General features: G+C 25.3%; 1 protein-coding gene across 2 annotated transcripts in view; it reads left to right on the top strand.

The window, feature by feature from the left end:
* The first annotated feature begins 658 nt into the window (after positions 1-658).
* LOC129962761 (telomerase-binding protein EST1A-like) overlaps positions 659-27,921 on the top strand; it is a 33,115-nt gene continuing 5,852 nt past the window's right edge. The window contains exons 1-18 of one of the 2 annotated variants that reach the window (XM_056076756.1): positions 659-779; positions 4,580-6,128; positions 6,567-6,683; positions 7,223-7,412; positions 9,973-10,190; positions 12,919-12,997; positions 13,357-13,467; positions 15,087-15,260; positions 15,353-15,414; positions 16,037-16,182; positions 16,287-16,542; positions 17,344-17,441; positions 17,590-17,693; positions 18,863-19,033; positions 20,295-20,456; positions 21,132-21,282; positions 24,438-24,652; positions 26,427-26,508. In XM_056076756.1, the coding sequence (XP_055932731.1) occupies positions 701-779; positions 4,580-6,128; positions 6,567-6,683; positions 7,223-7,412; positions 9,973-10,190; positions 12,919-12,997; positions 13,357-13,467; positions 15,087-15,260; positions 15,353-15,414; positions 16,037-16,182; positions 16,287-16,542; positions 17,344-17,441; positions 17,590-17,693; positions 18,863-19,033; positions 20,295-20,456; positions 21,132-21,282; positions 24,438-24,652; positions 26,427-26,508 (3,964 nt within the window). In that variant the 5' untranslated portion in view covers positions 659-700. Of the gene's footprint in view, positions 780-4,579; positions 6,129-6,566; positions 6,684-7,222; positions 7,413-9,972; positions 10,191-12,918; positions 12,998-13,356; positions 13,468-15,086; positions 15,261-15,352; positions 15,415-16,036; positions 16,183-16,286; positions 16,543-17,343; positions 17,502-17,589; positions 17,694-18,862; positions 19,034-20,294; positions 20,457-21,131; positions 21,283-24,437; positions 24,653-26,426; positions 26,509-27,921 lie in introns of both variants that reach the window. The other variant, XM_056076755.1, reaches the window with a different exon arrangement.

The following is a 27,921-nucleotide window of genomic DNA, read 5'->3' as shown; positions in this document are numbered from 1 at the left end:
AGCCTCATTTCTGTTGGGAGAAAAAAAAACTGAACTCTTACTCATTTGGCGATGGGAAAAATGGAAGATTTTTTTGGCGGGAAAGTTAGTTTTTAATTAATAATTCAAATTCTAATTAAAATTTCAAAAAAAAGGGACCCCAGGTGCACATTCCCGACCTCTAAGGTATACATGTACCAAATTTGACAGCTGTATGTCAAACGACCTAGCCTGTAGAGCGCCAACACACACACACACACACACGCTTTATTATAAGTATAGATATTATATTTAGATGCCGTCTAGATGCGACGCTATAAAAAAATTTTCCAATAAGACGCGCAATGAATTTCGAATAAAGTGGCTTTGCGCACGTGATGAGTGTTATGAAAATGAGAAATGACTCTAATGAATTTCTTACTCAATTTTGATAAAAATTAAGATGTTTGCAGTCTACAATTTGGAATAGCGGGCATTTTCAGGTAATTGTCATGTCGTAACATGCAATTTGTTGCTGATGTCTTCTGATCTTCATTTACAGTGTTTGTTTATTGGCTAGTCAGAAATGACGCTAGCACTGTGACCACTTTGATTGGTTATGCTTAACTTTGACGTAATTGATTATGTGCTGTGGCTACTGTTCGTCTGTTGTTATTTTGGTGTAGTAGGGCAACGGGTGAAACGCAGCAATACTATAGTAAGCAAGCGTAACTACCTGGTGATGGCAGTTAGTTCATTTGAAACGGACTCTTCAAACCCTGATGTTCCACAAAAGAATAAAGAATCATCGAGTGCATCAAGTAAGTTTGCATTTTGAAACAATCATGATATCTTACTTTTTGTCAGACTTATGATTATTTTATTTGTCAACCCCGATATATTAATTTTACATCTGTTACCACGCAGTGAATTGATTAGTAAACAAAAGCCTTTGATGTAACTGGAAGGTCTTGTGTTGATAAAAGAAACTGACAAGAATTATCTAAATTATGCAGATTATAATAAGAAACTATATTATTAGTATAAATGAATTGTGTCTATCTAGAGTCTGTTTTTTAAATTTCTAGCGAACGATGTAATTCATTTTAGCCTTGGATTGTTTTGTAATATTTTTGCCTTTTTATTTTGAAATGATGGAATACTGATATTCAAATGTTGCTCATTTGATTATATTATGCGGTTTTCATAAACTGTTTTATTTAAAAACTTATTTCTTATGGATTTTGTGTTTTTTAAATTTAAATTTCACCTAAATATTTATTAGCCATTTTACTTAATAAATTATTTCCAATTATTAGAGAATATAAATAAGTTGCTGCATATTTTCAAAGATTATTATTTCTGAAATATTTTTAATGTGATTTTTATTTTTCAAGAATGTACAGTATGTATTCCTTCAATCCATTTGATGTCAATAGAGAGAGAGAAAAAGGTTATCTATTAAAATTATTTGGTGAAATTTATTTGCACATGAACTTTAACTTTAGAAAACCTTATGACCTTTATATCTTTATTAGTAGATTTATGTAAATTTTAATACTATAATTTTTGTACAAATGGACAGTAATAAATTTCTGTTATCCATTGGTTTATAGGCTTTCATTTGATAATCAAAATAAAATTTTTAAATTGTATTGACTTATATTGAGATGATAAATAAAGAATAATGATCAACATTCAATAAAAACAGATTTAGTAGGCCTTCTGTTAATATTTAATTTCTTAGATTAATTTAATTTTGTGTTAAAAGATGAAAGAATCTATTACTGTGCTATCTGTACTTGATTGTATGAATGTAGAGAGAGGAGATAGAATGGGGGATAGTGATTTTTGGCTACCAAACTGCATGTAGCTGTTTTAAAATATTTTTGCTTTTTTTAAAAGTTAGTCAGTTTTAAACATGTAATATAATTTGAGAAAGTAACATAAATTAAGTTTTATTAAATGATAGCTTTGTTCTTTTTTTTTTCTTTGTTTATTAATAGTCGGAATGCTCAATTTTTAGCAAATTTTAAATGTTCTTTGTTAAAGTGTAGCCTATTGTGACACACTCTTACATTGAGGTAAAAGAAGGGAAAGATTTGAAAAAACAACCAAAGATTATAAAGCTTCAAAAGGGGACTTTATTAAAATCTAGCTGTGTAAAAATTTCATTTAAAGTTCATTTAAAAGCTTATACATTTAGACTTTCTATTGACTTTCTGATGAATATATATTTGTAAATGGTTGTTTTCAATCATGAAATTTTACTAAAATTTAATTTTAAAAAATCTAACTAAACAGTACAAATTTGCCATCGTATTTGAAAATAAAATATAGTCCTCACATTTAACGATCTTTGTAAAGAAATTTAGCAACAGAAATATCATTAAAGATTATATATTAAATTTATTTATATGAATTTTTAAAGAATGTACACATAAAAGTTAAATATATTTTTAAATATATGGATATTAGCTTATTATTTGATGAAAGGAAAGCTATTTTTTTTTTTTTGTTTAAATTCTAATTTAATATATATTTCCATTTTTGAATGAAAGAAAAGACATATAACCTTAATAGTTTATGATCATATATCATATCAAGATCCTATTTTTCTATATTTAAGTATAAATAAATTTCTATGAGGTTAATAAAATCCTGTTTGTTTTAATTCATAATTTTATTGTTTTCAAATTGACAGTATTCCAATGATGATGTATGTAATTTTATGAGCATTTAGCTTATAAAATGATAAGTAAGTTTTAACTTGAATCTAGAAAATATTAGAAAAATTCATTAAAAAACATTATGGATAAATTAAACACGATACAAGCTACACATAAAAACTTATGCATATTGAGTAAAAACTTTTAACTGACTGTAAAGTTTTTCATTATATTTTACTGATTGAAACTGAATCTTCTTTTTATGGAATTTCATTGATACACATAGTTTACTTTTTTTTAAAAGTATATTCTAAAATTTTAGATTATAATAACCTAGTATAAGCTGTTTTAAAGTTGAAAATAATTAATCACTATCTTTTAAATATATCTGTTAATTAATTTAGAAACTGAACTATAAGTATATAAAATCCTCCCTGCAAAATTTATGAAGACATTAGTTCTTTTTATGTGCACTCTAAGTATTAACTCAGTTAATTAATTTGCAAAACATATTGATATTATAATTCTGAACTGGAATTTTTAAAGTAATTCTATTACTTACAATTTTTTTATCTGATAAAAACTCTTAAAAATAGATTTAATGCAATTACATTGCTGATAAATCTTAAGTAAAAGGTAAATTCATTAGATAAAAGCCTCTTATATGTATTTAAAATCATTAGTAAGACCAAAGAACTTATCCTTATTCTCTGTTCTGAGTTGCCTATTTTATTTTATATGAAAATCTATAACTTCTAGATATAGCATCAATGCTTACATGTGCTCTCTGCACCTTCTGTTTTTGAGAGGAATCTCAAAAACACTACTTTATTATGCATTTACCAATTAATTTCTATGGAGGAAAAACTTTGACAGACCCCCCCCCTCCCCAACCACAACTATTGTACTGATTTTGAAAATTTATTTAGTATGAATACTAGACTTATCATCAATCTCTGTCTGATCCTCTCCCCACAATACAGCTTTAAGAAATTTTGTAAAATAAAATTTTACAAATAAGCAGGCAGACTCATATTTTGTGAAATGAAATTTAGGCAGATCTTCTCTCTACAAATAAGCAATTTTACTAATTAATTTCATTATTTTTCTGAACATAACTAATTTATTTATTAGATATTTAATATAAATAAAGTGAGGAATAATTTTTTGATTGATATTGATAGCTATTATTATTTTTTAGCTCTTTTTGATGACTAACTTGTTCATGTGCAGTAATAATTATCTGACTATTTATATGGAAATTCTTCCTTTATTACTTGATAAGATTAAAACATATACATTTAATAAAAAATAAATTTATGCAATAATGATTTATTAACTTCCAAGCATACTTTCAAAAAATATTTTATTTTTAATTGTTTTAAATTATTGATAAATGATCAAATTTTATGATACAAAATTAATAAGCAAAACATCCGGGAAAGAAGCAAAATATCTGCATCATCTTATACATTTCATGAAATATGTGTGAGAATATTTAATAAGATGATTTGGAAATATAGTGATATGATCTTGTAATTAAATGTAATGAAATAACAATTTAATAATATGTTTAAAAAATAGTATTATATGATACTTAAGAAAATAAAAAAATAATTAAATAGCAGAATTTTTCAAATACTGGATTTTATCAAGATTGAGAAATAAATGTTCATTATATTATTTTAGTTATTAACTTGAAGTTATCATGAAAAACATTCAATGAATAAACATACCAAGTATATTATACAACTGAAGTATCATAAGATTCAAAATTCTGTTATTTTTAATTTTATGTTGTATATATATTATATAAGAGATATTCATAATGAATAAACTAAATATTGGCTTATCTGTGTGTATTTTGCCTTTTCCTTGCTAGATATTATGAATCTACTGTAGTCAAATCTAAAACTTTGAAAATTATTAAAATCCATTTTTATTCTTTACAGGTAGAAACTCTGAAACTCCTAATAATTTAAATGGAAAAAAAATGAATACATCATCCCGTAAGGAACGTAGAAAGCCTGAACAAGAAATTTATCGTCCAAAGATGGGGTTGTCCAGTAAAAATTTAAAGAATGAAGACAATGATATCAAAAGTGAGAAGGAAGCTCCTCTAGATAATGTAAAAAGTACTGTTAGTATTTCGGAAAATATATCTCCAAAGTTGGAAAGAGATTCTAGAACTCCTGATTCAGTCAAATCTTGTGGAACTGGGAAAAGCCGACGTCCAACTATGCAAGTGTATGTTCCAAAAGCCAAAGTTGCTGCTCAACAACAAGAAGAAGAGAGGAAGAAAAACTTAAAGCATGAAACTATAAAAGGGAACAACAACGAGACACGACAGAAGCAATCAAATTGTTCAAATATCAAAGATAATTTGGAAACAAAAAATAGACATTCATCAAAAGAAAGTGAAAAGGATTTACGTAACCATTTGTTATCAAAAAGCTCAAATTTCATTGCACCTTCTCATACAGGTTCCTGGGCTGATTTAATGGAAGAATCTGATTTATCCACAAATCCTAGATCTACACCAGAAGATGATTTGTGGAAAAATCATTCTGATGGCCCTGATACTGTGATTTCTAAAAATAGAGGACAAAGGAATGAAAATTCCAGTGAACATTCAAGGAAACAGAGGAATAGAAGAAGTGACCACAAGAAGGAAGTCAGAGAAAACTCTCAGGCTCGAAGCAAAGAATCCTTTCAAAAGACAAACAAGTCAGATAATGATTTAATTAATGGAATGAAATCTGAGAAACAGAGTGAACAAAAATCAAATAAAAATATTTCTTCAACTTCATCTCTATCCTCTAACAATAATTCATCAGACAAATCAATGAGAAATCTGGATACTAATATTCTCACTGCCAATAGTAGTCATTGTAATAAATCTGAAAATAATCATTTTATAGAGAATAAATCTAAATTAGATAGAAAGAAGTATGAAAAAGAACAAGTTCTCCCTCCCAGGTTCCAAAAAAATAAGGCACAAGAGACTGAAACAACTAAGCATAATTCTACTAGACATAGTGGAGGCATCATAAAACTTCCTACACAGTATGATATCCATGAAACCCAACCAGAAATTTTTGAGCATAATTTTAATCCACCTAAATTGCTACCAGAAGCTCCAAAGTTTATACATAAGCAATTATTTGATCCAAATAATCCTAATAAGCCTGAAATAGTTAACATACCTGCTCCTGTACCACCTTCACACATGCCTTACGAAAGATTGGGTTCTTCATATTATGTACCCGATTCTTTAGGTTATGTGCCTGATCCTGTTCAAAATATGGGTTATATTCCACCTCCACAGCCTGCAGCAAATGCCCAGTTCCGTTTTTTACATTCAAACTTCCCTTCAGTGAATAATCCTAGTCATTCATATGTAGAAAATGAAGCTATACCTCCACCAGTACATTGTCCAGTACCCACAACTCCATTTTCTCGACCTCATGGATGCTATAATGAAGAGACTGGAAAGAAAAAGTATATTGACCATTTTTATCTTTCAAAATTAATTGCATCTTTTGCTGCATTAATTATTTTTTCTTTGTTTAATATTTTCTTCCTACAGGAATATAATTTTTTTTTAGCAATTAGCAATGAAAATATATAGAAATACTACAACTTTATGTTGCAAAACTTGTAATGTCTTAATATCTTACTTACTTATAACTTTTTTGTACTTTGTGCTGTTGTATGTATTTAATGGTTGCTATAAACACAAAAGTGATATTTTATTCCACTTGATAGTTGAGCTAACTGACAAGTGAAGCGAGTGTATTTGTTTTAGGCTTTTTAAAAATTCTGTTTAGTAAATTTGTAAAAAAAATCTGTATATGATCTGTCAGATTTAATGAAAAATATTTATTTTATACTATTATATTTTCTTTGATAATACTTATTTAATTTCTCTTTTCGTAGATTAAAACCAATTGTTGAAAGAAACTTGCGTGAAATAATATTTCTTGAAAAAGAACTTACAGGGTTATTAAGTAAAGGGTTCACTGAACCAAATCTAAGTGCTATTAAAAGTTGCAGGTAAGTTTTTATGTTATAGTCCTTCATACAATTTTTTTAATTGAAAAGTGAATGAATGTTATAATCAGATATAGATTAATAAATTCATTTTATTTTTTTGCTGCATATGGAATCAGAGATATCTTTTGTTGCATCTTAATTATGATTTAAATTCAAAATCACTTATAAAATTTAGAAATTGTTTACTTTTTTATTATATAAGTACTGATATTGCTTAGTGTTCCTTCGAATCTAATGGATAGAATATTTATTTACATATATTGCTTTAATTAAGGAGAGCAAATTCAATTTATATATCTCTGGGGTGGTTATAGTTATATCTTAGAAATCAAAGAATTTATTTATCTGTTGCTGTTCATAAAAAATGCTTATGCATATATTTTTCACTTTTTATTTACAATTTTTGACATCTTGTTTAAATTGAATTGCTCACAAATGAAATTGACTATTCATATATTTATAATATTTTAACAATCCATATTAGTGTAAGTAATATTGAGATTAGACTGATTGGAAGCATGTGATTAATTTTTATTCAGGTACAAGTTATCACTCAGATATGAGAATATCATCCTTGCTGATCCCAAATATTGTGCAGAAAACAATCCAGAGCATGGTCTGTGGAAAACTGTTTATCATCAAATTATTGAATCTCTCCGGAAAAAACTTGATGAAAAAACTGAAAATACTAATAGCATAAAAGAAATCCTTATGAATTTCATCATAGAGGTAATTATGGTTTAATTTAGTAGAATAATAATCTGGCAATTTTTTTTCCTAACATAATATTTTGTTATTATTAAATGCTTTTAATTTTTTACTGGAAACTAGTTTTTTAAAAGTTAAATGCCGGTTAATTTTTATATAAATTTAAAAGAATTTTCTCATAAATTATATTATTTTAGAAGATAAAATATTAAATTTTTATTAATAGTTTTGTGAATCTATAAATGTGTTAAATGCTGGAAATGTAATCTTAAAATATGATTAATTTAAAACTTGATATGTTTAAGTTTTAAATCCTTGCTTAAAAAAAAAAAAAAAAAAAAAAACTCTCAAATTAGAAATGTAGTAAGTAAATAATTTTATTAATGGATAAATAAATTATTCAAAATTAATTGTAAAAATGGTATTCGTTCTTTGCATAACAATATGAAAATAAATTTTTTCATTTACAGTTATAAAATGATATGAAATTTGAAAATTTTATTTATTACTGACATTAGTTAGAATATATATTTGTTATTCTATTTTGACTTTTTATGAATGATAAAGACTCATTTCTAAAATATTTAGGAATGTTTATTTGTATTTTTGTTTGTTTATTATTGATTTTAAAATGATCAAAGAATGTGTTAATTTTATCTTTTGTTGATATTGTTTTAAAAAATTTGCTAGATTCTGTAAAACCCAGTTAATACATGCCAACCCATGCTTAATTTCAGTTCATTTAACTTCTATGCTCATTTTATCACAAGTTTCTTGGTTCTAAAAAATGTAATTGTTTGTTGTTATTTATTTTAATAAGTATTTATTAAACAAGATAGGATCTTTCATAAACTAGTTTATTAATAAAAAGGAAAAGAAGGAAAAAATGGGAGAAAAGAACAGTTTACACATATATATAGGCTAATGAATTTTTTATACATATATATAGGCTAATGAATTAGATTTTTAAACAAACTTAAGTGTAATACAAGGAAATACAAGTTTTTTTCCTGACAAATACTTTATATTAAACTAGTATCATTACTTCATTTTTTTTTATTTGTAACACTCCTTATGAGATTTTCATTCTTTCTTCAAATCAACTTTTATCAAATATTTAGTGTATAATAGTTTCTCTTACTGCAAACTAATTTTAGAGATATGTCATCAAAACATTTTCAAAATATTGTAAAATGACTATTTCCACTATTAAGAGAAAAATTCAGTCTAAGAATCTCAAGGAATAAGAAAAATGATGGTGCTGAATTTTGCATGTCTATTGCTGACTAGAATCTTTCAGTTTTTCCAAACCTGGATCAATCTCAGAAGAAAATTCAAATTTATAATAATTCAATTCTGAAATATCTGATAGTCATATTTTTTTCATTAAATCATTCAAATCAGAATCACAAGGTTTCATGCAAACCATGATAATAATAATAATAATAATAATATATATATATATATATATATATATATATATATATATATATATATATATATATATATATATATATATAGGTAATTTTTTATAAAAAAAGAAAGGGGGACATTATAAAGTCCATGTGTATTAAAATGCAGTTAAATGCTACTATCTAGTGGTTTGAAAAATAAGCAAAAGCTGTTGAATTGTGTTAAAAAAATAATTTGGGACAAATGGATTAAACAGCATAAAATTTCTACTTTCTCATCTACCCTAGATTAGGCAACAAAAATTTTTAATCATAGCCAGACATATTGGTGTTTTCATATGCACTAAGCTGCATTTAGGCAAAGTCTGGGCATTAAAAAACTAGCATGAATTAGCAAGTGGTCTTCTTTGAGTAACTCATTTGCTTTTTTAATTTTATATTTAGTTTAAAAGTGACCAGAAACAAACTCTTATATCAGGAAATTATGAAAATGTCTTTGTAATAAAATGTGTAGAAAACAGATAAAATTGAAATGAGGTTTAATAGAAATTTCATTATTGCAGAAATCATAAAAAGAATTTCATTTGCATTTTCAAATTAAAAGTTTACCATTTAAAAATTTGCAGTATTTCTGTGTATACAGTATTTAATGTAAGAATGCAATTGTTTTGATTTTTTTTGTTTGTAAATTTTGTAATTGATACAAAAAAAAAAAAATAATAATAAATTTATGAGTAAATACAATATTTGGCAAATATAATCCAAATCTTTGAAACCATTGTTCCTGTGACTTAATAACCATTGTGAAAGGCAACTCTGAATGGTAACTATTTTCTAATCATTAGGCATTTTATAATTTTTTAAACTTAAATTTTCAGCAAACAGTATGTTTTAAATTAAACTTAGTATGCTATGTCTGAAGCTGATAAAAAATTAAAAAAAAAATCCTATTCCTTAATATCTTTTTTATGCTCTAGGCTTTGTGTTAGTTGAGAAAAGAGATGTTAGTAGAAATGTTTTATAGGATAATTAATGCTTTTTTCAGTTGAAATAATTTTTATGTGTAAAATATTCTTAAAGTAATATATCAAAATTTTACAATTTTTATTATGATTGTCGTCAATTTTTTATTAATATTTATTTAAATATTGTATGTTTGTTTCTTACAGGGAACTATGTTTTACGAAAACTTGCTTGAAAAGCAGCAAGAAACCCATGGTTTTAAGCTGAATAAGATTCTTGAGTTAAAAAATATCAGTACAGCTTGCTTGCCTGACCAGTTGAGATGTGTTTTAATTAGTGTTCAGAAAAGTCTGATTTATTTAGGAGATCTAGCAAGATACAAGGAGCAAGTATCACAGACTACTAATTATGGAACAGCAAGAAGGTAATATAATTAACTTTTAATAATATTTGTAAATTCTGAATTTTTTTCCACATGTTTTTGACATCTACGTGATGCATTTTATTTTACTTCCCATTTGACTGTCACAATACTAGAATTGCATATAGAATGCATGCGCTGGTGAAGTTATTAGGTTTCTTCCCCTGCCATTAGCAAAGCCTCAAGATATATTTTTAAGTTTAAATCATGCTCAGTTTTCTGGATTATCCCAGATTTTGTTTTGTTTGTTTTTGAACTACACACATAAAGTAAAATGAATCATACATATAGTACTTGATATCTTTTTAGGTTCCCAAAGAAGACAACATTTTTTTGAATTAAGACTATAGAAAGAGCCTTTTTTTCTATTTTGAGACCTTAATTTTTTCTCTCCTCATTTGAATTCCAAGTATGAAATTTTATGAAAATGAAAGATTAACTTATCTGGTGCAAGCTTGAAAATTTTGTGGCAAATAGTGCTCTTTTTAAAATTTGCAATGATTTCTAAATATGCAAAAAATAATGAATTAGTATAGTTGCAGAATTAGAAAAGGGAGGGGAGGGGGTAACTTTAAAAAAAAAAGTCTAGTGACATTTTCTGTTCCTGGTGCATTTCTGTATATTCAAGCTTAATGATTTTTCTTATTGTTGAAAAAAAAAGTTATTTTTGTGCTCTTCATGTTATCAACAGTACAATTGTGATGAAAGTATGAATAATGTTCATTTTTCTGAAACATTCATAATCAATAAATTATTAAAATGTCATTAAAAATTTCTTAATTTTTTTTAATTTAATTATTTATAAGGAGAAACTTGAATGTTTTAATCTAAATTGAAATTTCATACACAACTATTTTTGTAAGAAACTTGATCTGTTATTATCACATCAGATTATTATATTCCAAAATTACCTTAAAATTTGTGAGAATAGTCTTAGAAATCTTTTAGAAAGGCCTTAAATTTTTAGATAAAAGAAAAAATGGAAATCATGTTTTTCTATTTTATCCACATGATAAAATTCCTTAACTATTTTGATTGTATGCCTTATGAAAGTGAATGTAAGATAGTAGAAGTATAGATTATTTATAAGTTATTCAATTATTCCCCTTTAGTAAATTCATAAATTTTAATTATAGTTGAAATTCATAAGCTTTGATATTCATCAATTGTAAATTCTGTAAGAAATGAATTTAAGATTCCTTTGATCACTCATGGAATTACTAGAAATGTGGTATTTTTACGATTCATTGTTCTGTCTCTTCACGGATTTCATTGAATATTATTTAAAACTGATGTATATTATTTATGATTTATGGCATTTAATTTAAGACATAATAAATTTTAATATTATCAAAAATAGAAAAAGAAGTAGGAAAATTAGGTTGAAATATTAAGAAAAAATATTACATTAAAGTGTGTTAAAAGGAGTTATTTAATTCTGTTCTTGATTACACAATAAAATGCCACAAAAAAGAAATGTATATAATTGAAATTCTAGTAACTTGTATTGTTTGCTGTGATTTTTTTATATACATTTTTATATATATTATTTATTTATACAGTGCATTTTATTGTGTACACATATTTTTTTGACTGTAACTATATTTATTGAATAATTGCTTTTTGTATGAGTTGAAATAAATTTATTTTATACAAATATTTAAGGATTTGTTTATTATCATCTTTTGATGTAAAATGTGTCATTTTATATAATTTATGCTTGTATTGTCAGTGATAGCATACATTGGAGTTAAGTAGAAAGTTACATTTGTAATTCAACTGATTTTGGGATTATGGAGGAAGGTCCATTTAATTGAACTATTTTCATTTTAACTATGAAATTCATTTCTGAAAATATTCATTAATTGTATTTTCATTTACATTTTTGCATACCATATTTTTTCCCCAAAATGTATCATTTGTATTCCTTATCAAGAATTTTTTTAATATCAATAGCAGCTGTGGAATATCAATTGTGACTTTTTTTAAAAGGAAAAAAATATTTACCCTTAAAGAATAAAATTTAAAATACATATAACAGATATCAATTTTTTTGAAAATATTTTGTTTGAAATAGTTTTATAGTAACTCTTGCCCGATATATATATTCATTAAAACTGTGATGTTATATTTTATTTCTATTTAAATTTTATTTACATTTTTATTGTGTACTATTCTGATCCCAGATGAAAACTTGTCAAATCTGAGCATAAACTTTCATCTTTTTAAGTCTGTATTAGCATCATACGAGCAATGCCATACTCTAGCATCCCCCTCCCACACACCACCACCACCATTAATAGAACAACACCTTTTAAAATTATTAATTTAAACACATATAGAAAATGGGACAAAAAAATTGAGAAATTTTCTTTTTTATAATAGCTAAAAATTTGTAACATTTCAAAATATTAACAAGGTTTTCATGGGTTTCATGATATAATTATAATTTACTTATTAAGGAAGTTTTTCAGCCTATTAGAAAAATAATAGGGTTGTATTGTCTATTGCATAGTGGAATTTGCTATGTAAAAGCTATTCTTTATCATATTTTTAATATTTTTATATATTACATAGCTTTCAATTTGAGTAAGCATGTTTATTTTGTCGGAAAGTTGCTATTGTATTTCTTATTTTTCTTTAAATTTGTGAAACTAATCTCAGAAATATAAATCACAAGCTATATTGTATTTATATGAATATTATTTTGATTATTCCCCCTTTTTGTTAGCTTGTATCTGAAGGCTCAGCAGATAGCACCAAAAAATGGCAGACCTTATCATCAATTAGCTATCCTTGCTAATAGTACAGTAAGTATAAGAATTAATTTTAAATAATCTTTAAAAATGTTGAACTTTTGAACTGAATTGCTATATTGAATAAATATTATATTAATTAAATAATATTTCAATTATCTTGTTTACTATGCTATTAATTATACTTGTATTATAAAATTTACCACTTTAACTGAATTTATCCAAAATATGTGTTGTATAAATAATAAAAATAGAATATTACTTAATTTTGATAACTGAAAATGCATTGTTTTCTATGTATTATTCATACAAGACTTCCTAACTAAACTTAGAATGGAAAAAACATAAGAAATTTTAATTCAAGAATTAAATATTACTAAGCCTAATAATGTTTATTTTCTTGTCATCTTTAGAGAAGGAAATTGGATGCAGTTTATTATTATATGAGAAGTTTAGCTGCAAGCAATCCTATTCTTTCGGCAAAAGAAAGTCTGCTGTCTTTGTTTGAAGAAGCTAGAAAGAAGGTAGTATTTTTATTCTACTTAATCTGATGTAATAAATTTAATCATAATTTCTTGCATTGGTCATTTTTAATCATTATATATATTAATAAATTGTGAGTGTTTTAAAAAATTATTTACCATGTAATTAAGTCAGGTAAATAGCAAAGAACTGCTTTATATAAAATATTGTAAAATTTATGAAATTTATATGCTATCTTTTAGTAGTCAACAATAGTTCAATTATTATTCTTTAGAATATTCATTAGGAGAATGTATTACTGTTCAATAATTTCTTAATTTGAATATGGATGTGCCATATTCTTCCAATCTTAAATCGTTGTTGAGTTTAAAGCATTTTTCATGAAATTTATATTAAGTTAAAGAAACACTGCTGATGTTATTATATAAAAAATAATGTTTTATAAATTTGTCAGATTATATAAATATTTTTTCATCATATTTGTTACATTATTTCTGCTATTCCTAGTTTTTAGACATTTTTAAAACTATGCAACTAGGTATAGTTGAAAAAAAGTTTTTTAATTAAAAATTTTTTTAAAATTGCATTTTTATTGCATTTTACAATTATTATTTAAAATATGTAATTGTAAAATATGAGATTCACATTTGTAAAAAACTAAAGAGAATTTAGTAGATAGAACATTTTGATTTAAAATCATCTAAAAATAATGGTTTACGATGAAAGAATTGCACCGGATTAGTATTGGTTATGTAAAGTTGTATTCACGAAGGAGATTACACGCGAGTTTTCTACTGTTCTCACACTGTAAATAGCTGCTGTGGGCAGTTTTATGCATATCACAATGCTAAACTTTGCTTGTTTTTCAACTTTTCCTTTTGCTTGCTATGTCCCATGTTGATGTTACATGTTAAGAATCAGGTATTAATAGCATGAAAGAATCTCTCATTCAAATCCATTCTGTTTTATAATAAATCATTAATAAAAAATTTGGTTTCAAATAAAATAAGAGATGGATATCTTTCTGAAATCAAAAGAGTAACTAATCTCAATAATTCTAACCAAGTTCTGTTTAATGCAACTGAAACTTGATGTGATTTTTTCATTATGAAGAGGTGTCTCTATCTTAGACACACTTTTTTTTAAAATATACGTTGATTACATTTGACTTCTTTCTTCTTTATGAAGGTTGGATTTTATAATTGATCTGCAATTCATTTTCTGATGTGCTGCGTTTTGAAATTTTGCATAATTGCATTTTCTATATTATTTTAATATTTTCTAGGTTTAATTGTACATTAACCAATTAATTTAACTAGGTTTTTTTCTTAATGTAAGTGGTGACATTTACATATTGAAATTGTGAGGAAATTCATTTTAAGATCTCATAGTAACTATAATAATAAATTCTAAAATGTTGATTTTTTAAAAAAAAAAAACTGCTTTTTAGTACATTCCTAAAAGAGTGAAGGTTTATTTATTTATTTTTGTTTAATATCTTATTTGCTAAAGTTTTTACATATTGATAATATAATTACATATTGATAATTTAATAAAATTATTTTTCTTTATTCACAGTAATATTCTCTTTAATATTATCAGGCTATTTGACAAATTTTCAAGGTATTTTTTTCCCATGTATCTTTTATTTCTCTTTCAGTATGAGCAATATGAAAAAAATAGAAAGAAGGAAAAAGTGGAAGAAGCAAATGATCCAGAAGATGATTCCAGTGACCGATATGAAATTTGGATCAAGCGAGATGGGTCAAGTAGTCAGCATCCTGCTGATACAAGTTTTGATTCTGCTGATTTAACAGATTTATCTGATATTGATGTAAATAGAACTATATCCTCTGTTTAAAATTAAAATTTTCTTTATAATTCTGAAAGAAAATTATTTAATTTATACTTATTTGTTTTTTACAGTTAAATAAAAGATTTATTACAAGCTTTTTACATGTTCATGGGAAGCTTTTTACCAAAGTTGGGTAAGTGCACATTATTAATCTTCTGATATAATATGCTTTTTAAAAATTTTAAATGTTAGAATATTGAAATTTATAGTAACATCTTTTTTTTAAAAATTAACTTTAGTTTAGATTATTTTAAAATATAAAGATATATTTGTGCATGTTTATTTTTTTAATAAATAATATTTTGTAAATGTCGATCTAATCCTCAATTAAAAATAAATCTCAAATATTTTTCAACCTTGAATCTTTTATTAAATTGGGAAAATTTCTGCAGTTGTATTGAAATAATTCTAAAGTTACATCTCTTAAATGATTTTTATAATAATTTAAATTTGAAAATCAAACATGGAAAATGTATATTAATTTATAGAAAGCACATTTAACTCGTATATTTAATAATTTTGTTCTGAACCAAATGAATTTCTTTTATCACCAAAAATGAAGAGTTAAGTGAAAGCATACATTATCAAAGTTTTCATGTTGCCATTTGGGATCTGGGTCCATAGTGTAAGTAGGTCATTTTAAAGCAGAAAACAATAAATTGTGTTTAGAATTGCATTTTTTTTTTTTTTTTTTTCATTTTCAAAGTTTATAGTTGTATATTTGTATTTAAATGTTTTGTTATTATTTTAAACAGAATGGAAACTTTTCCTGATGTTTTCAAAACAATGTTGAAAGAGTTTAACTGCTTGTTGCAAAGATCTCCATTACCCATTACTTCAACTCGTATATTGCAACTTTTGGCCATAAATATATTTTCTGTCTCGCACTCTTCACAAAAAGGTAAGTAAAAAAAAATTTAATAATGGATTAACATTTAATCTATAAGTATATTATTTTTTTCAATCCATAACTGCTTTTCCCTAAAAATATGATGCTATCAACAGAAAATGGCCGTGAACATGGTGGATGCTCTCTGCTTCAAGAGCAAGCTCTCTACACCAGCATGGTTATGATGTCTCTATTGATGGATCGTTGTGTCTTTCTTCACATTTCGCATAAGTCATCAACTGAAGCAAAGATTATCTGTGATGATATGGCTCAACTTTTACCAGCTGTGAATATATGGACTGACTGGATGTCTTGTCAGAAATGTTTGTGGTCTCCTCCATCATCAGTTCTTCTAGAAAGACTGAATATGAGGTATGATATTCAAACTGCATGCAAAATTCTGAGTAGATTATTAAACTAAGTTTGCAGAGAAACTTGTATTTTGGAATGCAATTTTTGCATGCATTGAGTTATTAATCTTATTTATCAACTAATTTACTTTCAAGCTAGCATGGTTTCTTCTGTGAAATTAGTAATTATTAAAATGTGAACAAACATGAGAGGCTTATGCTATCAAATTAAATTTCAGGTTTCTTAGATCTTTCATGCATAAAAATACTAATTATTTCAACAGTTTTAATTGTGCTTTTTTCAACATTTTGAACTATTCTTTTTTTAATGGCTTTATTGAATAATATTTTTATTTTAATACTCTTTAGTCACCAATTAAAAAAACAAACATAAACATGCAAAAATTGAAATTACTTTTAGTCATTAAATTTATGTAAATCTATATGTAATATATATATGTGTCATAAATGAATATAAATGTTTTTAGTTTCATTCTTTAATTGGTAATTTTTTAATACTTAGAATAAAAGGTAGTGTATACTCAATTTTATGTATGTCTTTCAAATTTTAATTGTAAAAAATTCTCTTTTTAGAGTAAAATTCTGGAAAAAAAAAAAACTATTTAACATAACGAGACATAAAGAAGCAGCAAGTATTTTTTCCTGTTCTAACAGTTTGAATTGTCATTGGTTTTTGTTAGAATGTCATATTTAAAAAAATGATTCCAGTGTTTTAATGTAGAATGGTATATTTTGAGATAGTTTTTTGTAACTTGAAAATTAATATGGTGGACTTGCTTTATTGTTTAAAACTTTTTTATAGGCCAAATAAAGATGTTTGGATATCTTTTGCTAATCTTCTAACCATTTTACAAGAAATAGACTTATCTGAGCCAGCTATTTATGATAAAAAAGCGTCAGGTAAGTTGAGTCTTGTAAATATCTTAGAAGAAGTAGATTTAGTCAACAAAAAAACTACAGGTTAGTTCTATTTTTAATTTTTTTAAACTTTTATTTAAGAAATTCTTTAAAAAAATGATTATTTATTTTACTATTATTTGTATTTTAGAATTGGAATCTTTAGTTTTGGAAGAAGATATTACTTTTGCTGGTTTTGTGCCTCTCTTGGAAGCATTGCATGATCCAGCATATGCTGATCCACCATTTGATAAGGTATTTCATGTTTAAGTGGAATTGTTTAGATTTGATAAATCCATAGATATTTCATGCATATTTATTTCTGTTATATTTGGAAGTAAATTTGATTGATTAAAATATATAAAGGATAAAAAGGATTTGTTTTATGATGGGATTTAAATAAATGTTAAATCCCTTTATAATTTTTATGATAAATTTAATGATCATGGAATTGTAAAGAAATATGTTTAGAATTTATGTATTTGTTGCTGTTTAGTTTATATAAAACCAAATTTAGTCTGACAAAGAAATTATAGGTGCACATGCCAATGAATACAATTTTTTTCATAATCAAGCAATATTATATTTTTTAACTCTTTCTATTCTGATGGTACTTAAAAGTACTGTCTGTATCTATGTAATATGACTGTTTATTTTATCGCATTTAAAAGAACATGAAGATCATAGCTCCAATGACAGGCAAAAGTTAATGTGAAATATTTTGGTAAATAAAGGGGTTAAAGAATTTTCATTGCTTTCTAATATTTTTGTTAAATTTGAATTGAATGATAATTTTGAATAACGTGAATGGAATCAGAATTGTTAATTATTTGTTTGTTTTGATTACTTTTCAATTTTTAAAAGAATATTAATCACAATGGTAGAACATATAGTTTACCTTGCAAATAATTATTAAAAAGTAGCCCAAAAAAGGAAGATGTCAAATATTACTACTTCTTTTCTCTTTTTCCTTTTTAAATCAGCAGATATTTTAAACCATTCAAAATCCTTCAGTTTAGAATTGATATATTGAAATATACTCATTCATAGTAAGATTGTAAGGTGTGATTTTCTTTGAATTATATTTGCAAATTCTTCTTTTCTGTTAGTGAATATAGTTTTTTAAAAATTTATTTATCATGCTTAATTTCACTTTTAAAAATAAAATTTCACAAATTTTCTGTTAGTCATATTTAAAATGGGAATATACAAATGGGTAAAGAAAGTGTATGTTCCCATTAAACTTAATTAATGTGAAAAATACTTTCTTTTTTTTGAGTGAATCTTCCTTGAGATATTTTTTGCATTATATCAAACTGAGAAGAAAATTAGAGATTTTTGTGTATTCACTGAATTTGTTTTATTATTCTCTTTTAAATTTCCAAAATACTTTGGTAAAATAATTAAAAATGATTTACATTTAGGAAAAAGCTAAGAATGTGCTGAGAATGAAAAGAATACAATTCTTTGGTGACTATCTATGCGGTACTATTCCTTATTGTATGATGAAATTTGATGTTGAATCGAAGAAGTTTGTACCTTTAGTGAAAGAAATGTCATTGAAAGAATCTTATGACCGGTCTGCTTTATTTTGTGTAAGTATAATTTAATGAACCCATTTCCTTTAGTTGATGACAAGTTAAAATGAAATTGTTTAGAAATATTTGAGAGAAATTTCTTTCGATATATTGTGTACTCCTATTATAGCTAGCATTTTTTCTTGTTTTATATGATGTCATAATAATATTCTGTGATATAATATATACTTTATGGTTTTGAAAGAATACAAAATTATTTTTTTGGCTGGAGTGTGGACTCGATGCGAGATAGACTGAGAACTTATAATTTTTTATATAAATATAATATTTTTTTTTAAATATTTATAATTTAAAAAAACTGCACAGGTGATTTTTTTTCTAATTTTATTTAGAATTGATTTTGGAATAAATTTATTAATTCTTTAAAACTGAAAAAAAAAGTTTGATTTAAAAATAAATAAAAAGTTACATACAATTATTATTGAATTTGATTATTAAATTAGTATTATTTTTAAGTGAGAGTACTGCCACTGTTTTCCACAATCACCAGTTTGATATTTAAATAAATTAACCTTTATTTTTTTATTACTTTATATAGTTTAGAGATGACAGTGAATTAGATAGTTATAAAATGGCTGAAGGTAATTTCAATAAATTTAAAGTAAATGATGATATAGAAGCATGTTGTTATGAAATAATATCTTATATAAGAGCAAAACGAAAAGATGAATTATGTGAAGAAAAAAAATTGAATTTGCAAATAATTAATGTTGTGAATTTTCGAAACATATTGAATTATACTTGTATATACTTTGCACAATCTGAAATAGAGATGAGTCTTTTTAAAGTTCATTTATGAATTGATTCTACTTTTATTTGAAATTCTGTTAGGTTTTGAATTCAAATATCTATTTAAATGAAGCAACTAGTATGATTTGTAAGTTATTAATGTATAGAGGAATACTATATGAAATGTACTTCTATTTTCATTAATAATTGTCTAAGACAAAATATAGACTATTAATTTAGTATCATAGCACTATAAGCCACTAAACTGAGAAGTTCCATCCTTTGTGATTAGCTCCAAAAATGATTAACCAAATCTTGCATTTCTTTAAAAAATTTTATTGAAAATTCTATATTTTACAGAAACAAGAAAATTTTTCTTTTCATTAACTTTCATTCATTCATTTTCTTTTCATTAACTTTCATTCATTCATTTTCTTTTCATTCTTTTCATTTGAAATTTTATTTAATTAGAATTTTAAAAATAGCATTTAATTTTTTAATAATTTAAATCTTAAATATTTGTTTTTAGTCATCTGATGAATCAAGAAAAGAAGAAACATTTGATAAGTATATTATGGAAGATGATTTCACTAAACCTGAAATGAAAGATGAACTTCGAGATCTATGGTATAGGAGAGAAGCACTGAGTAAATTCAAGGAGCAGCAGGAACAACATAAAGCTCAAGCGCAGGTATATTGGTTTAAAAAAAAAAATCATTTACTAGAAATTTTAATGAGAAAAGGAAGTTTGTTTGTTTAAAAAATTAACAACAAATTTATATAACAGAATTTTAATCAAAAATATCATGGTCATTTTATATTAAATGTATGAACAGTGATATAAATTATGAAACTTCTTCTTCGATGGATACATCTGAATATTTGTGAAACAATAGTTAATTTTAAAATAATACAGCTTTAAAAATTTTCTCTCTCGTGATTTGTGGAGGTAGCTGTAACTCTAAACATACATTTTGGTGTAACTGTTCTTAACTTAATCGAAATAATTCACATGTTATTTTTATTCATCTGAGGAATAGACCGCATTAATTACAACTGCAAAGAAAAATGAATATCATTTCTTTGTTACTTCATATTTATGAAATGCATTGAATAAAAATTTTTATGATCTAAAAATAAATCAAATTTTTATTATTTAAATATTGAATATAATTTGTTAAAAGAGATATAGAATCTCATCACTAATTAAAATAGACCTTTAAAATTTTATCAGAAATTTTGCTGTAGATTTTATTTGAAATAACTTTTTTTTGCATATATTGTTTATCAATAATCTTCAAATATTTATGCTGTTTTAGGAGGTAATAACCATTTCTGTAATCTGGCTTGTGTTTTTATTCATTAGGCTGTCCTTCAGAATAATCAAACCCGCCCTATCTTACTGGAAGTTAAACCTAGGTACCTTGTTCCTGATACCAACTGCTTCATTGATCATCTATGTCATTTTAGAAATATTTTATCATCAACCAATTACCATGTAGTTATACCTTTAGTTGGTATGTAACATACCTTTTTATAATATATTTTTATATAGTTTTGTTTATAATATACCAATGACTTTTGGTGATTAGCTGTTTTGTTAGGAATATTGGTTTGATTTAATTTTAATTAAATCTTATTGTATAATTTAATATTTCAGGTTCCCTCAAACAAGCATTTTTAAAAACCATATTGTGACAAGCATGTACACCTTATTATTTATCTTTTCTGATTATTGCATATATGAACCTCTCTTATGATATTAAATCGATGATGTTACATTTGCTTACAAATTCAACTGTTTATGCATCTAATATTTAATTCAGGATGGGATAGAACCGAGATATTGGGATGATCCATATGATAAATGTAATATACTGTTTTAATAGGATGTTCATTCGTTTTTTAAAAATTAAATTTCATAAAAACATTTTATTTTTATATTAAAGAACTTATAAAAGTGTTTTTAATAATGTATATTGTATACATACAGTGATTCTGAGTTGGGAGAAGACTAGGAAACTAATATAATTAGCATTAATATACTAATATAATAAGCATAAGTCAAGGAAATGCTGCTGTTTTAATCAGGGAAAAATAGTCTGGAAACTTTTGTCACATTCTGTAGCCACTTTGTAATTGCATGTTTAATGCAGTGACTTCATTTTCTAGTTTATTATATCAAATATGTAGGTGCTAACAATATTAAAGTGATAGCTTCTGTTCTTTCTTTGAATTTAAAGATTGTTTTTAATATTTATATGTATATTAAGCTATGTAAGTATGCTACTAAGCACATGAAATGTTATTAAAATAATGAGCATTAGTGTCTATGACAATTTGATGCTTAAAAATAGTTTGTTGACGGAATTATGGACATACATTTTTGCCTAAGAAATTTAATTGAAACTAGAGGTTACACCCACTATTTGCTTATGTCACCAATCCCTAAGGCTCATGTTGAGATTTTTTTTTTTAGTATACTAAGTGATCACAACTTGCTTTGCACAACTATATAATTATTTATTTGTGCTATAAATAAGAAATTATAAAACATTCAATAATAAAAGTAAATTTAAATTATCTCAAATTGCATGAACTGCTAACATTATTTTCATCATTTACAGTTCATCAGTTCTAAAACTAAAATGTTCTATTTAGGTAATAGAGAAATATATATGTAAACTTGAAAAAATAAAAATATACAATTTTAAGATATTTAAAAATCAAAATTGAATTTACACCTTTTCTCCTGCTTTGATAAGATATATTTCATCAAAAGTGATCTACATAATGTTAATAGCATTGAAATAATTGCCAAATATGGAAAGTATTAATAAGATTAATTTATATTCATCAGCTTGGATGAACTGTATCTTATCATAAAAAATACCCTATAATTTTATCTAGGGTATTTTTTGAGCAATTAAGATGGAGCATTCTAAATGGTTAGAGTATACATCAAAATGGTTAAATTAATTGGTGACAAAAACTGACGATGCTCTTGTAGTTTGGAAACTTTGCTCCAAACATAAAAATACGTAACTACTCTGTTTTATTCATTCCAAAAGGATCTTCTTATTAATAATTCTTCAACACTTTCGTTTGCTTAAACTTCTACTTTCAACATTTTTAATTGAAAATACTCGACTTAAGATAATTTTTTTCTCCAACTCCAAAAGAATAGTCTTGTTTCAGATTATCTACTGATGTAAGCACATAAACAATGAGAGTGTATAACCTGTTGCCAAATGACAGTTAACAAATGGCCTGTTTATTTGTCCACATAAGCATTATATGTGTAAAAAGCGAGAGAGTATAGTGATACCGAATAAGCATTGTTTTATGCCATTCCATTAAACCCAAAATCTGGATTTTTTTTATATATATATTTTTGGATATGTCAATTTTCATAATTCTGTAATGAAAACATTACAAACTCCATATGGAATATATGGTGTATGTTAGTCTCCAGTTTCATCCTAAAATAAACATTTATTTTTTATAAAAATCCATAAATATGGAAAGATGTATTTGCATTTTTGGATGTATTTGGAACATATTCTTTCTTTCTTTCTTTTTTTTTTTTTTTTTTTTTGTATTACAAAATAAATAATCCCTTGATACACATTCAATATATTAAGAGATACCCTAAAATTGACAAAATAATCTCTTAAAAGTCTTTCTTGGACATACAATTTAATATCTGCTTAGCATTGGTCTTGGCAATTTAAAACTTCTTCATTTTATGTTTACTTTATTTCTATAATGAATCATCTTACTGACTCATCATCATCCCAATGAATTCTTGGTTTACATGTTTAGTAACTATTAAAACTAGTTTCATATAATAATATGATACCATTTGTAATAATAAATTAAAGCAATGCGAACAAATTTTTATGTTTTATTAAATGTTGAACAAAATTAATATTTAATTTAACTTTTTTATTACATTATTTATTTTACATATAAAAAATTATTTGGTATAACAGAAGAAATAAATTTATAGTTTAAAGGGGACTAATTTAATATAGATTGAATGAAAGTATTAAAAACCTCTATTGACTTGATCTATGTTTGAGGATAATTCTATAATAAATCATTTTTTCCCCCTTAAAATCAGTAAGATGAGATCATGAGATTTTTTCTTAATATTACTTTATGTGAAATTTTGATTTGAAAAATTCATCTAAAATTGGCGAGTTAATCAGGATTGCTGAAATCATATTATGGATTTATGTAGTGACGAACGCCTGATGACGAGCGCCATCTGCTGGCCAACAGGTGTTGATGCTTGTTAGACGTAGAGCAGATCAGACTGATCTGGACGAAAGTAAAGACGTGCGAGACGAGACAGGTCTCTGAACGAAAGACGCGATGTATTCGACGAAATCTATTTAATGTTCAATTCTTTTATGTTAATGTATATATGTCCTAAATGTAATTAAATGTGCGTTCTAAAATAGTAGTGATTTCTGAGTCCTACATTTATATGGGGGATTATACTGTTTATTATAATTTTATCTTAATTCTTTTAAAACTGTACTTTTGAATTTTTTTAATGGTTAAAAATAAGAGATTAATATTCTAACTTTTATTGTTCATTATTTTGTATGCATACTTTAATATTTAGAACTACTAGTATATTAAAATTTTTTGAAATTTATAGTTGTGAATGAGCTCTATGGATTAGCTCGTGGAAATCGAGCTAGTGAGCACAGTTCTCCTGAACATATCAGCAGAGTGACAGTTCTTTCTCAAGAAGCCATCAATTTCCTTGAAGAACAGTTTGCATCTCGCCATCCTCATCTACGAGCAATTACTTCCAAGGGCTCCATTTTGGATACAATTAGTTTTAGAAGTGAAGAAAAGGGAAAGAATAAGGTAAATGGTTATAAATTACATTTTATAACTAGGATTGAAATGTTATAGCATTCATTAATTTGGATAATTTGAAATTGAGTTTTGAGAATTTAATTGCTCAAAATTCAATTAAAAAATGTAGATATATTTAAGGTAATTCTAAATTAATACTTTGATTTTTTTTATGTTTTAGGCTTATAGAGTGTAATAATTTTAATATTTATTTACCATTATTTTTATGAACTTATTAAAAATAAAAACAACAAAATGTAGTCAGATAAGCTGAAATCATAGTTGATTTAGCTCTACAAGATGCCAAATAGTTCTTATTTTTTTTCTTTATGTTCAGATTCAAAATGACTTATTATATTTTTTAATGCATTTTCATAAAAGATATCTCACTAAGGAGTTCTTTATATTGCAAAGTTCCAATAACTGAAGGGGAAAAAAAAAATCCTCGGAGCTTAATATCATGAGGATATCATAAGGTGGCACTTGGAGAATTGATTTATTTAGTAATCTGCAGAACTTCTAGAATGCATATAATATTGAAAAATAACAAGTTTATTTCAAAAGTTGTTATTCATAATTTGTTACTAATTTGTATGTATTTCGTATCTTAAGTAATTCTATGTTCCAGCAATCAAATTAGCTAGTTTACCTTAAGATATTAAGGCAATACAACTTTATAGAATTGTATTTATTTATCAAAGGAAAAATGTTACATTACAAAATGTTATGGGAGAGTCAGTTTTTAATAGTTTCACATTGAATGTGAATTGTTTGCTAGGTAAGGACCCAGTAGTGGTTAATGCAAAATTAACATTGAGTTATGGACGTCCAGTGACTTTCATTAAGGGCACTTGTACTTTAATCTTGTACCCCACTGTGAACTGTAACTATTGGCTTATTAACTGCAAGATGATCATAATAGATGTCCTTAGTTATTTTCAAGAACTAAATTATAATCAAAAATAAAAGTGAAATGATAAATAGAAGTGATAAGCAAGAAAATAATGGCATTTCAACATTAATTCAAAATATTTAAGTTTTATCAATTGCATTTTAATGCCCAAAATAGGTTTTGGTCCTTTTTATGCTTCATTATGGGTTCCCTGAAGCAAATTCCAGGTTTTCGGGCATCAACATAAATTTAAGTAGGCGTATTCTTGGTATTGCAATCAGTCATTTTATTGTACATGCTTGATTGTTAATTTTCTAAATCTGTCACGCTGTTAAATTTTTTATCCAATAATGACCAACCAAATAAAACCACAAATATCAAGTAGTCTGTGAAATGTATTCAGTTGTCAATCTGTAAAAGAACATCTTCACAAAACATCTTTTTAACCCAATGTGTTCCCAATTTAGAAGTTTATATTTTATATCTATAACCCTTGATTATAATCAAGGCAAGTAAAAACTATCCAAATGTTTTGATTTCTGTTAATTGTTATACCAATTAAGCTATGAACATAGACAATACAACAACTTGAATTTGAATGGAATTTGAAAAGGGCTTTCTATTTATGCTTTAATATATTAATATTAATGCATTACTTAGTGTGTGTGTGTGTTGAATAGGCTTTCTCTCAAGTTTTTGTTTCATATAATATCTATTTTGAAATGTATATCGGTTAAATTTCCTTTTGTTGATGCTGCCAATCTGCTTTCTAAAACAACTTCATGTAGGTGCAGGCTATAATTTGTCGGATTTTATGGTTTTATGACATCAATTATTATTATGTCATAAGTACTATTGCAATATTTTTTTAACATTTTATTTGTTTTGTAGGGCACAAATGATGACCTTATTCTTGAGTGCTGTTTAAGATATTGTGAAGATAGAGCTGAAAGATATATGCCTAAGAATCCAAGTAAGTTTTATGTATTTAGGTGATGTTCATCATTATTCAGTTTATTTATTGTGACAAAAATATTTATAGTAAAGATAAGTACCATTTCCATAAAGCATATATCTATTTGTTGAACAAATATTATAATGTACTTATTGTAATAAATATGAATCCCCCCTTTTTTTTCGATAGCAAATGAACAATTTGATTTTACTATTATTTGTATTAAAATGAAATTTGAATAACCCCTTAATTATCCTGCTCAAGCATCATATGAACTTTGAATTATTATTTCTTAAACGTATTAGCTGAATTTAAATCATTCAAAGATGGTATAATGCAATACGAAATATTGAAGGTATTTTGTAGATTCTTAATTGAATTAATCAGGTGCACATTCACAAAATGGAAGATATTATTGGATTAGATAATAAAAAATATTGAAATGTATGAAAACAATTTCTTTTTCTCTCTGCTAAATAGTATATTGAAATATATTTTAGAATAATGATAAAAAAAGTTATTGTGTGTACATAAATTATTAGTATGATGTTTTATTGTATAACACTAAGCACTAAATATATCTAAAAAGAATCATATAATGACAAAATAAGAACAAGTAATTTTTACAACAATATTGAATCCTATTTATATTTGAATTCATTATTAACTTGTTTTTCAATCCTTTGTTTGTTATAGTGATGAATATTTTTGAGCTTAATTTCTCTGTATAAATTTTTTCTGTAAGTGATATTAGTAGATACATTCTCCATTAACCATAGAGCATATTCTATAAAATATTGATAAAGCATAGATGTTTTTATTAAATTACAGAGTATTATCAATAATTTCATTAAGAAAGCAAATGGATAAATATTGTCTCTGGAAATTAGTAGAACTAGACATCGTAGATTTTTTTTTATTATTTAAATCTTGTTAGTGTTTACTTAAACCTTATTTAAAGTTTGTGGATACTAGTAGTTGCATGTACTTCATGATTGTGCTTCATTTTTTGCAGTGTACGCTGTAGTACAGTAACATCAGTCTATTTATTATTCTTTTAATACTGTCTCTATTTCCATAAATTTTTATTGTCACACATAAATTGATGGATAAGATGGTGGATATTTTCATTAATGAGCCATGTAATTTCCCTGATTATTCATTTCCAATTTAATTTCAGTGTACTTTAAGTGAGTAAAGTAAAACTTTCTTTGCATATTTATGCTGCATTAAATTGTAGAATATTTATCAAAATTTGCATGACAATTGCATATCTATTATTATGGATCTTTTATTTTTATTAATAAATTGTATGTTTTTTTTTTTTTTTTTCCATTTTCCCCCTCATATTTCATTGTAGGAATTAATCAATATCACATAGTATCTGTATTCAATCTTATTTTTATGAATTCCAAAGTCTTATAAAAATTC

Source organism: Argiope bruennichi, chromosome 3, assembly GCF_947563725.1.
Source record: "Argiope bruennichi chromosome 3, qqArgBrue1.1, whole genome shotgun sequence".
Classification (NCBI taxonomy): Eukaryota; Metazoa; Arthropoda; class Arachnida; order Araneae; family Araneidae; genus Argiope; species Argiope bruennichi.
This window is presented reverse-complemented; position numbering and strand designations above follow the sequence as displayed.